Genomic DNA, 12950 nt, shown 5'->3' with positions numbered 1-12950 from the left:
TTAAAGATAGTCGTATTGATCTGTGTGTGTCTGGCCAGCCCTTCCTTGTTATAGATGCCATATTTGTTCCCAACACAAAATTGGCTTCTACATGCAACCAATGGAAATAAACATGGTCAATGTTTTCCGAGACTATGATATAGAATTTCTATGCAGTGACTCACGATAATTAATTATCACAAAAGGTTATTCAGCTTGTGTGCAATTAAATTGAATGTTTACTGCAATCAGCAATCATTCACCCTGTGCAGAAAACGACAAATTAATTGCTAGCAATGAGTGTAGCCAGTTTTTAGGTTGTTATTTTGTTTATGCTTCGCTGTAGTTGGAATCAAGTGTTTTTATCATAATTGATGGAAACAGTTTTTCTTTTTTTACAGTAAACAATCTACTAATCACGGGTTTCGGTCGAGTGCCCAGAAACCCCACAGTGGTTTGGAGAGGCTGTGACTGCTGACAGCCAGATGTAATCATATAGTAGCGGATCAAGGCAAGGAGGGTCAAAACGATTTTTATGTTTTTACATAATGTACCTTCCTGTGTCTTGAATAAAGTTATAATATATGTGCAAGGAAACGGCCGATGCAAAAGCCAATTTTTTTTTAAATTAGTAATAAATAAAATAATTTCAAATTCAGACATCTTAAGTCTCGATTGTCAAAATGTCAGTGTGCAGTATCTTCGAACAGGACGGCAGAGACAATGTTGAGGTCATTATTTGAGAATGTAAAGAATGACGCCCAAAAATCTATGATTAAAATTTGCCTCTGATTGGGTAGCAGCATTCACAAATCGGAGAGCACAAACGAGAACAGAGAGAGAGAGCGAGAGCGAACAGAGAGAAACTGAGAAAGATAATAATACAGTTAATAAGATTGAGAGTAAGGGCAATGAGCAAGTGCCATTGACTCCTCCGGTTGCCATGGTGAGGAAGCCACAGTATGGACGCAGTGTATGTGTTAAAAGGGGACAAAGCGCCCATTCACCGTCGCCTTCCCCCTTTACAAAACCAACAAGACGCCTGGCTGTGGTGATTGACTCATGAGCCCATTGGCCACGTTCCCACCGGAACATACATCAACCTTGCCGGTCGGCATCCCTGGTCTGCTATTAGGGCTCTCTGTAGGTCATTTCAAATGGATGAACCATGGCAAAATACTAAATGACATTCACACAGGAGCTCTCACCACCGTACACACCACGATGAGCTGTGAGACACAGTCCCAGCCAAGGCGTCTGGCCCACTGACGCGTGCGGCTGGAAATTATTCAGAGAAAAAATACCTCCAAGGTGGAAATAAGCCCCCTTTATTCGATATTGATTTACATTTTTTTTATATAAAAAATTACTTACATTTAATACATTTCTTCAAAATACAAGCAGCCAAACGACATACAAATCAAATACAAAATTAAAAAATTTCTTATATCTATGATCTTCCTTTTCTTCTGAATGTAACAGATGTGCGTTGTGTATATAGCTCTCTAAATAATTATTTTTGCCTGTAAATCCTCCTCCGTCAGCGTCCATAAGCCGTCCATCGATACACAGACATGAAAAATATGCTATGCAATATTGCCCCTTTTGTCCGTTTACAGTACACGATACAGGACTGTCTCAGAACATTCAAGGTGGGCCTCAACCTGTTTTTAAGACGTTGAAGTTGCAAAGTGGACATGGGGGGGGGGGGGGACACAATGAAACACAAAAGGATTAAGCCGTTATGTCGAATGGTCCAAACTTTAGGTTGAAAAAGCAAGAGTGACCGCTTCATTACTACAGATATCAATTTTTATATCATTGCCACGGCTTGAATTTTGCAAATTTTTGGAAATACTTATATCTTCCAGGGCTCATTCTACATACCAACAAGTCAGTGGCTCTTCCAATTATAGAGAGTCTCTGTGAGGGGGATTCCAGGATGCATATCATCCAGTTAAAAAAGACCACGGTTGTGACATCACTGCTGGCACTGATTGCAATTGGCTAATTTTTAGTAGTGGTCGTTTTTTCAAGTGATTTCTCACTTACATAACATACAGAAAGACCCATAATGAAACAGGTTTTTTAGACCCCTTCCCCTTTAAAATACTCTATAGTATATAAACTATCCTTGGGACTACTCTTTACAAAAATGGTCATCCACCTTGGTTCGTTACCCTCGGTCTGAAAAGGCTCACTCCACGCCAACGAGAGACATACGGATATTGGTACAAATATAAGCACTGTTTCTTTAAAGTTTTCAACTGTGCGCACATGTGAGTTCTGGTGTTAATAAATGTTGAGCTAGTCAGCAGCGTTTTACGTCACCGCAATACTGTATAGTCGCGGTATGTGCGGTGACATATATTTCGACACACATTAAAAAGCAAATGAGAAAAATTAACCAAAAACCGAAAAATAACTGAATCAAACAAAATTGAAGTTTGAAACCTTTTAGCCCACAAATAAGACTATGCTGGATGCTAAAAAATAAGAGCTGCTAAATGCTTAAAAGAAACAGAAAGAGCCCGATAGGAAATAGAAAATTCTTGTTTTGTTTCCTCTCTTCATTTTATACATTTTGTACACAGCGGTAAAAAAGGAGTAGAAAGGTTAAAGTCAGGCTATGCGGCGGTTTCACGAATCGTCCCCTCTAGTTTCTTTGGGAGTAGCTCTCTCCTCTCGTCGATGTTGATGACTGGCTTCCTACAGTTCTGTCCGTCCAGGTATATCTTTGCATACACTGGGTTGGAGTAATTCATGGGCTGTAGAGACACAAAGGGGAAGAGGTTATCTTAAGCATCTCTTAGGTCGCATAAAATCGTTGTCTACTTTGCCAAGTTGCCTTATAGTCGTGTAGTGGTGAAACTGGGAAACAAATAAGTCAGAAAGAGTCAGACAGGGCAATTGAAGCAGTGCAGAGGGAGCAAGACGCATGCATATTAGTGAAAGTGAAAGCACTGTCCGCCGGTATCCCCTCCTTAGAAACCTGTCAGCAAAATACAGTCCCTCCAGGATTTTGAGCCTTTTTCTTGTGATTGTTGCGGCCAATAATGCTGTGGTGAAATGGTGAATGTTTTGCAATAAAGTAGGTAAAGAGGGAGAACATTAGAATATTGATGATTTCAAATATATATGATATATATGATGATTTACTTGTTACTTGTTTTGTGTTTAGGTTAGTTTACCCTGAAAAGGTGATAGTTACATATAAAGTTCATAGAACCCAGATTTTTATTGCGAAACATGATATCTACCTATGGACACCTCATGAACAGATTTAGAGCTATTCATGATTTACTTTGGCATGTCATTTAAGTTGAGGATTAGCCCAAAAAGGGCTTCGGGCTGAATAGGTTTAACGGTAGAAGTTTTGCAGACATGCCTGCTTGTTCATAACCGTAAAGACGTTTTGTTTATTGACGTGACTTTTTGTAAGGGGAAGAGTGATGATTGGTCAATATCGAGGGAAAGTGCGACGATGGTCACTTTATGCAGACATGCGGTGATTAAACAAATATGGAAACTCATGCAATTTCTCAGGGCTAATTTGATATGGCGTGATTTGACGCTATCGGGAAATCCTGGAGGCTTGCATGTAACAAGCTCACTATTCCATATCGGTCTCACTAAGACATGGCAACCTATCCCCCCTCCTTCAATATTCAAACATGACTCCCTGTGGAAACACAAATAACGTCAATAGTAGTTAGCCATTCACCTGTCCAGGAATAACCTCCTTGGGCACAGTGTGGATGCCCAAGGCACGAGGGTCACTGGATTTTACACACCAGCCCTGCAACAGAACCAGAGTAGCATCGCTGAGGACCAGGGCCCAGTACACTAACCTCATGAGACAAACTTGGGATGGATGACTGAAAACGGGTGGGATTCCTTTTTTTTCTCTTAACATGTACACAAAAAATATGATCTGTTATAGGTCAAGCTACTCAAGGTTTTGTGACCAACATGCTCAAACCTAGGTAAAAAATATAATCAGTATAAAGACCAGAAAGAAACCATCCGTCTTTAAGAAGACAACATTTTTGGGGGAAAAACAGGGGACTTGTTAGTATTCAAGTCAGCAGAACAGTAGTGGGAAAAAAAAAAGATAGGGGAGAGATTGGAGCGACAATAGCACATGTCAAAGTTGGCCGGGCAAAAAGCAATAGTATTAGGGCTGGGGAACGCTAGGCGGCGAGATAACAACATCAGTGAAGGTGCTATGATTTGTTTGATATGCTGAGTGTTAGCAAGCCCCTGAACCCCATGTACAGAATACATCAGCGACCAGATAAAGGCTCCCTTGGCACAGAGTACCTGCATAGGAGTAATGACACACACACACACACACACACACACACACACACACACACACACACACACACACACACACACACACACACACACACACACACACACACACACACACACACACACACACACACACACACACACACACACACCGGTAGCTTATCATGGACCTGGACTATTACATTTGCGAGTGGTACAGAGACTACAATAATCTAAACACACAAGAGCTGTGAGAACTTGTCGTTCAAAACATATCGGTCAGTATATAGAATGCTCCTTTTTTTAAACGGGTTCGAGATCCGCACCAGAGCCCAAAAAGGCCCTGGATGTGCAAAAAAGACACATTTTACAGTTGCTCAGCATCCAAAACGGTGAACATATGGACGTTGTGGTCTCCCTCGGCTTATTAAAGGTGACGTATTATACCACCAGGTGTGAGTGGGATTAGCCGTTACAAGCCGTTTTTTGAAAATCTGCCTCTTCTGACACCACAAGTGGGCGTGTCCGCTTAGATGTGGGCTGGATAGATCAGTCCACCAGCCTACACGGTGCGCCGTAGAAAACGTTGATCTAGGAGGACACGCCCACCTTATGATGTCAGAAGGGGCCGATTTTCAAAACGGCTTGTAACGGCTAACCACCATCACACCTGGTGGTGTAGTGCGTCACCTTTAAGGGGACGGTTCTGCTCCCTCATGGGTTTCATCAGTCAACACCACGAAGGCGGTGGAGCTGCACGGACCTTGTGCGGGTCCAGTGTGAAGTTGGGTCTGAGCAGGCTGCCGGCGTCCGCGTGGTTGTCGTGGTCCACCTCGTACATGTTGTAGGAGGGGTTGCCGATCTCCACGTTGATGCCGCCGTTGGTCATGGGCTGGCGCTGCACACGCTTCCCCCTGCAGGGAGGGGGGGTGGGGGGGGGGAACACGTTAAGACCAGGCAGGACCCTCTTTGGTGAGAAACCGTGAGGCTAGAGGGCCCTGGATCTCTCAGAACCATGTGGTGTGTGCGTGTGCGTGCGCGCGCGCGCGCGCGCGTGAAGGAGAGGCCGTGTCGGTCGCTTGAGGTTACAGACTGACACCACGCAAATTAATTACACTTTCACACATTCTGTTTGTGCGGGGCTTTGGGTCCACAATGCCGTCGTCAGAATGGACTCTACAGCAGTGGGGTCAGGGAAAGAAAAGTGAATTCCACTGAACTCGATGTATAATGAGGCTTCTATTATAGTGCTGGATTAGAGGAGGTTTAAAAGAAATGTTCCAGCCAGGATTTCAGGTTTAATACAAAACAACCAAGACACGCCTCACAATACCTTGATCCGCCCTTTAAGCCTGCTGTACACCATCAGACTACAGTGTCAGTCAGCCCCAAGCCCCCATAGGCCACCAGCCAAACCGTAGCCATTGCTTCTGTTCTACCTGACAACTTCATCCTTCATTCAATACAGAGACACTTTACAAAGCAGCTGCTGTCTGTCTGCACGGACACCACTTGCTAGCAGACAGCAGCAAATATATTATAGATGTGTGTTTGTGTGTTGTTGTTGTTTTTTACCTCTGCCTGCGTTTGCAGATGAAAACTCCGGCCACCACTGTCACGATCAGGATGACCAGCAGCACCAGTGGTACAATGATGGCTATGCTCCCTGAGAGAGAGTGAGAGCGAGAACGAGAGTGAGAGTGAGAGTGACAAGAGATGGGAGAGGATCAGAAAGAGGTCAGATGCTATTCTATGAAACACCAGCTGTGTAATTCAGACCATCTTTTCTTTTATTAAAATGAATTCACACAAGCCCGCAGGCATACACATGCATGCATACACAAACACACACACACAGAATACTGTTATGTATTTTCACAAAGTCATTCTTGAACATCATAATTAACAGATGCAAAATTGCTGTAGGATACTTTGTTTATGTATAAGGATTATACATAGCACCAGCACACACACACACACACACACACACACACACACACACACACGCACACGCGCACACACGCGCGCACGCGTGCGTGCTCGCTCTAATAAAAGCTCTGGATCTGCTGAAATCCATTATGGCTGGTCAATAATGTTCTCCGTCTGACACTCAGCAGTAGCAACGGCAGCAGGGAGATCAATGTGTTGTTTAAAAACACGGCTGGCAGATCCACCACCTCATGATCGAACAAGGTGCTAATAGATAATAGGTAGATAATAGGCTGCATATGCGACGCTGTTTCACTGGCCGCCGTGGGGGCAGGCTGCGGGGGCCGGGGGGGTACCCACCTCCAGCGGTGTTGTCTGATCTGCTGCTCTTGGGGGCGGGTCGCTCGCACTGGGTTCCTGCCCAGTTGACCGAGCACCTGCGGGAGGGTTTGGAGAAGAAGGTGGAAATAAAGGCTGGTTAGCGCGCCACGCGCTGCCCGCCCCCTCGCTTCAAACACAGAAAACCACTGCTGAGGAACCAGGCTAATTATTCGACTTAGTGAGCCGGGCCTTGTGAGAAGTACACACTAAATCTCGCTGGGGATAGGGGGTTTATCATTATGCATTCTAACAAGCTGCTGGATACAATGCAAACAAACTATACGTCGATGTGGCCTCTGAGATGCGGGCATTCAATCTCAAGGGTTTGAATATTGATCCGTGAAGGGAGACAAAAGGACACAAGGAGGCAGAGGAAGATGGCGACGAGGGCAATACGCCGCCGCCACCGCCGCCGCCGCCGCCGCCTCGTTTACACCGTGGATGGGATCCGATGGGAGGAAATGCATGGCCGTCGTTAACGGGGAGGTGATATCTAATTTGGCATGATTGACGCAGATGGCCCCGCGAAGCATGAGTGATCCGACGCGACGCACGCTCGGCGATGATAGAATGAAATTACGCCAAATGACATGCACTGCGAGTGTCAGGACATCAAGTTATCATAAATAAGAAGGCGCCCCCCCCCCCCCCCCCCCCCCCCCGCACGTGCGTCAAATGAATCTCACCCTCGCAGGGCAGGAAATGTCACAGTGAGAGCCCGGCATGAATTTTGATGAGCAGTAGGGGGGGGGGGGGGGGGGGATGTGTGTGTGTGTGAGGGAGCGTTGTAGTTTGAGAGGTGAGCAAAGCTAAACAGAAGAACACAGCGGGCTGGAGGAAGGTGTTCAGTCCCTCCTTCGGGGGTTGGCATAAAACCATCCCGACAGTCAGTCCTTCCCAGGAAATGAACAAACACCCATGTCGTCGTCGCCCCCCCCCCCCCCCCCCATCGATTGAAGGAAAAGGGTTCCGTTGGCCTGCCGTGAGTGTGTCTCAGTGCCTGCAAGTCATGGTAGTTTACACAAACACACACACACAAGCACGCACACACACAGACACCCTGTGGGACTGAATGGCCGTGGTGGGTGGGTGAGCGAGCGAGTGAGTGGGAGGAGCTTCACACTGCACTGGGTGGAGTGGGAGCGGTGGCGGGGGACGGCGAGAGGAGGCGGGTGGTGGGTTGGGTGGGGCGCGGCTCTGGAGGGATGCGGGTGGGCGCGGTGAGAGAGAGGGAGGACCTACTTGCAGCGTGGTTTGTTAGGGGCCGTTATTGTGCATATCCCCTCATTCTGACAGAAGTAATCGCACGGGTTGGCCAGCTCATCGCAACGCTGGTTCTTGAACCCTGGTGTGCAGCTGCAGAAACACGGGCGTGTGGTGTGATCAGGAAGGCAGCGGGACTCGTAACACAGATGCAGAACACAGAATGCGGTCACGCTAAAGGTTCTTCACGGCAGCAGGACCGGGCCGCTGATAACGGTGGCCGACGCACGGCGCGCCTCAAGCTTGAGGCGCGCAATTAGGTTGCAACGCCCCAACACATGGATTTGTCTTTGCCTTATGAAAAATGCACGCCTACAAAAAAGCAACTGTTAGGAATACATAGCATCTCCAATCAATTCCCATCTGTCTTGTGGATCTGCAAAGCCCGAGATGGATCTGCTGGAGGAAAAACAGGGGGTTATTAGTCTTGGTTCAGGATTACCTTTAATAAATCGGGAGTTTAAATGAAGAACGCGATAATGATTGGAAAATAAGCAATGTTAATGTGTTTTTGTATTCGATTTACAAACTAAAGTACCCTGGAGTCGATTGTGCAGATGGAGAGAGGAAAAAGATTTAAAAGTATGGTTACGTTTTATTCAAGCCCAGGCAGGAGTCAACTGGTGTGTTGAGGCTGAGGAAGTAAGCCGTGGCAAACGCTATGAAGATAGGGAACACGCTTTTCTGCATCCTTTTGGAATAATGTCTGATAAGCCCTGTAGTCAGCTTAAACAAGCTTAGTCTTAGGTAAGGCTTTGTACTGGTGCACAGCAAGACGTTGAGATTATTCCTTCCTTTGTTGATTCCAAGAAAGGAAGGCTAATGGCCAATGTCTTAAAATAGGCATATCAAAATGGGTTCAGACGTCGGTATCTGCTGAAATGAGAAATAAGTTATCACTTATAATTACTTGTGATAACAAGTAATTGGCAATTTGGCAATTTGAGCCAATCAGAAAGAGCACATGCGAAAATATAAACATATAAAGGCTATATATATTTATGTACAAAAAATAATTACATATGTGCTGGAGTGCTGGATGAAAAAAAATGAAAAAATCTACTTCATGATGACAATCATGAGTTTTGAAGATATTTGACCTTTGATGCATTATCTGAGAAATTATCATCACAATTGGAATACCCCAATCCTGGGAGGATTCCTCTTTTTGCCTTGATGAAATACCCATTTACCAGTATAAGGTCAAACATTTATGATTTCTTGACAGATATATCAATCATTTCACCTAATCTCGGGTCCTTGGAGTCAATGAATAAACCACATTACGGAGGTCCGTTAAGCTCATGAAAAAGGAGATGGGGAACATTTGCATAGAAATTGATTCCATTCTTTAGACTGTTGAATGATGACCACACATCCCGCCTTAACCATATTGGATGACGGGTCGTATAAAAAACACACAAAAAATTACAACAGGGCTGCCTTTCTGAAATTGAGGTTTCTTTCTTATTAAAATGTTTGTCAGTAGGGGGGCTCGCTAACAGCCTTCACGTCACTCGATTATCGTTGAAATATTGTCAATCCGCGTCCGACCGACCGACGTCGCACATTAACCTTCGGTATCTGCCAGTCAAGCCTTTTGTCCTCGCCCAGTTAGCTGCCAGCGGCCTTGACGCCACCGACAGGCCGCTGGCGCGATGCGCGTCGCCCTCAGCTCTCTTCGAACACTTCCAAGACCCGTCGCCGCCTAAAGCCTGCGCGTCCGACTGACATTAGCGCCGAGCGGTTTGTGACGGCGACATTGTTACCGTTTCCCAGTACGATAAGCTTTGATGGGATTCAAATCCAGTTTGCTAATAGCCTGCACCATGCGGTGAAGGGTTGTGTGTTCTCTTTTCCTCACAATGTGGCAGAGAAGAACCATAGAAGAGGCCCTCTCCGGTGCAAAGGTGTAGCGTTAAACATGGGAACTTTGTGGCATGTTTCTAAACATCAAGGTGCCTTAAACCCCCGGCAGCGCGAGATGAAACGCTGAGCGTCACCGGCGCCGTAGCTGTGTGAGCTCGTACTTAGCCCCCCGCTGCGGCTGGCGACCGCCAGTGTCAAACGTTCCTCCGACTTAGGGATCCTTCCCGAGAGGACGACATCTCAAAGCCCTGTACCTCTCCTCTCAGCGGGGGGGTCCGGGTTGGCACCATGAAGACATCCAAGGCCCCGCTCCCTGGCAGCCCTGTCTGCCAGGGTGCTGTCGAGCACAGGGTGCTGTCTGCCTCCCCCCCCTCCCCTAGCCTGGTTCTACCAGACTCTCGTACTTCACTTCATTTCATTTCATTTGTACAGAGAGTCTGGACCTAATCAATTGACAAACGTTAACTCACTTGAAGGCGGGTGTCTGTTGAAGTTTAAAATGATTGGATCTGCCCAGTGCCACTCTGGATCTGCCATAACCAATCGCTAACGTTTGGTTGTGACGTATGTCATGCGCCGGGAATCACGCGCAGGTTGTACACAAACCAAACACCTTGCGCGTCTGCATGAAAATGTCCGTCAACGACAGCTGCAGGTTTTGTTCGTCGAATTTAATTTATCAGGGAAAAATTGCACATTGTAAATCAACTACCGACCTACAACAACAACTCAAACTGGCGCACGACTTTATCGTCATTGTTCTCAGACACGCCCTCTGTTCGCTGATTGGAAAACCAAAATTGGAAAACCAAATTACATACAGCAGGTCCAGACCTAGTACTGAAGGGAAATTCAAATTGAGCGGAAGTACTTAGGCGGGCGGAGCCAGGCTACCCCTCCCCCCCCCCCCCCCCTTCTTCTTCTTCGGCGCACGCCCGGGCTTCACACCACACACAAAAACACAAACACACACACGCACACACACAGACTTCCCGGAGCCTATTAAGCGGTGACTTACTGGCAGAAGGGTAGGTTGGTGTCGGGGTCCAGGTGACAGGTGCCGCCGTTGTAGCAGTAGCCGTCACACAGCTGACAGCTCGCTGCTATCCGGCCGTTGGTGCAACTGCAAGGAACACCGACATAGCGGACGCTAGTGACACCGCGCAGCTTAATTGTACTCATACGCACCAAGTCAACACGTTTTTTTTTTAGGTCAACATCGGTACAACGTGTCTGGTTAACGCCTTAATTAGTTGATTTTCGAAAAGCAAGTTTGGGATATATATGAGAAGCACTTTAAGCGTGTGTCAAAAGACCATACTAAAATAATTGCTTGAGATTATGTAGCCTGTTGGTTCCAAACGCGCTTGGAGGGAACTGTGTGGCAGTTATTTACAATTAAGAGAAAATAATTTGGCCTCATTATTGTGTGTTAACGGATCTTTCAGGGAAAAAGCAAGAAAACCAACATACAAGTTCCTCGTTAATTAACATTACATGTACCGAACATTAAAAAGTAATCAAGCTCACATTCTAACATCCTCATCATTGAAGTAAGTACTAATCTACAGCAATTCCTGTCGAAAACCACCCTGTCTGGGTTTATTTCCTGGTAATGATCAGCTCGCTATACATTATCCTGCGTATTGCACAGCTGCTTACAAGATAAATACATAGCAACAAAAAATGGTTGCATCGATTAAAAAATAATTTGATCAGTCATCCGCAAATAAAAACAATCAAATTAGATTCCTGAAAATCAACTGTTGGAAATAGCATCCGAGGCAACAGTCTGTTGTTCTTAACAGCGATCTGCTATTCCGAAATAACAGACGAACGCCGTGATTGAAGCCGCGTAATAAAAATGTGCATCATGTGCGGTGTTGTGCAGCGACGGAACAGCAACAGGCGAACTTACTTGCACACCACGTCCCCGGTGTCTTCGGTGATGAGACACGGCGCCCCGTGGCATCGCAGACACTTGTCCACCTCACACTTGTTGCCCTCGAACCTGGCCGGACAGACGCACTCCACGTAACCACTGCTGGACAGCGTGCACGCCTTGGAGTTCACGCAGTAATGGTGGCAGATGTCTGTTGAGAGAGTGCACGCAAACACACACACACACACACACACACACACACACATACAAACGCACAGATATATAAATACACGCACAAGCCCGCACCGAACAGGGGGGGGGAGATGCAACAGACTGCTCCGTATAATGAGGCACTGGGAGCAGAGTTGGGGCTGTGTTGTGATAGGGCTTTTACAGGGCTTTAATGGGACTTAATTATCCGAATCAAATGACATCTCGGCCACAGATGAAAACATATCTCCCCTTGGGCCCGCGGTGGCGGAGCACTACCAACGTCACCACGAGTGATGAATTCGTTCTCCCATAGCCTGGCATGGAAAAACACATTCAAACAAAAAAAAGGAAAAGTATTCCATCCATTCCGTCACAGAGACCAACATGGTCCTTGACCGATGAATGGTTTGCTCTCTTTGATCTAAAATTAGAGGTAAGTACAGTGTTTGTGGAAAGAAATTGGATTGGATTTTCTCTTAGCTTCTTAAACAAGTGGCAGGACCAAAACCAACTACAGAATTCTTCCTCGCAGCCGTTCATTTTCGTATTAGACGCAGCCAAGAAGTATCCGTCTTGGTAGAAGTAATGGATTCTGGCCACTCACGGTAAAGGCATCTGTCTCCGGTGTATTCCGCCATGCACCGGCACACTGGCTGGTTACCTTGGCTCACATCGCAGGTGCCCCCATTCAAACAGTAATTGTCGCACACCTTTCTCTCGCAGAACGGCCCCGAGAAACCGGTGGGGCAGCGACAGGTCGGCTTGCCTGGAGAGAGAACAAGGAGAGAACATCTCGTTTATGAACATCGCCATGGTTCCCTGAGAAGGGATCACTTCGGGTGATCTGCCGAACATGTCCCCAAATCCAGACATTTCGACCAAGTAGGTTTTTTGATCAAACCAGTGTTATGTTCATCAAAGGTTGACGATATATTCAGTGATGGGGTAGCACAGAGGTTGATGGTTAATCATCTGTTAATGTGTTTGCTTAGGTTTGCCATTACCTCAAGGATGTTTAAGAAGCTATAGGTTAAACTTATGTTAACATGCCAAGTACTATAAAAGTACTTGGCGTGTTAACATTATTAATGCTAAGAGCCCTGGGAAAAGGAACAGAACAAAATCCAACGCGCTTCAG

The 12950-nt window shown here is 46.2% G+C and overlaps 1 protein-coding gene across 1 annotated transcript in view; it reads right to left on the bottom strand.

Annotated features, from left to right (window-relative positions):
* Positions 1–1291: 1291 nt before the first annotated feature.
* LOC132448320 (low-density lipoprotein receptor-related protein 1B-like) overlaps positions 1292–12950 on the bottom strand; it is a 191513-nt gene continuing 179854 nt past the window's right edge. The window contains 9 exon segments of the mRNA XM_060039484.1: positions 1292–2747; positions 3704–3778; positions 5039–5189; positions 5851–5941; positions 6565–6641; positions 7828–7941; positions 10736–10840; positions 11636–11810; positions 12417–12578. Of these exon segments, the coding sequence (XP_059895467.1) occupies positions 2607–2747; positions 3704–3778; positions 5039–5189; positions 5851–5941; positions 6565–6641; positions 7828–7941; positions 10736–10840; positions 11636–11810; positions 12417–12578 (1091 nt within the window). The 3' untranslated portion in view covers positions 1292–2606.

This window comes from Gadus macrocephalus, chromosome 20, assembly GCF_031168955.1.
Source record: "Gadus macrocephalus chromosome 20, ASM3116895v1".
Lineage (NCBI taxonomy): Eukaryota > Metazoa > Chordata > Actinopteri > Gadiformes > Gadidae > Gadus > Gadus macrocephalus.
Note: the sequence above shows the minus strand (reverse complement) of the source record. Positions and strands in the feature narration are given on the sequence as shown.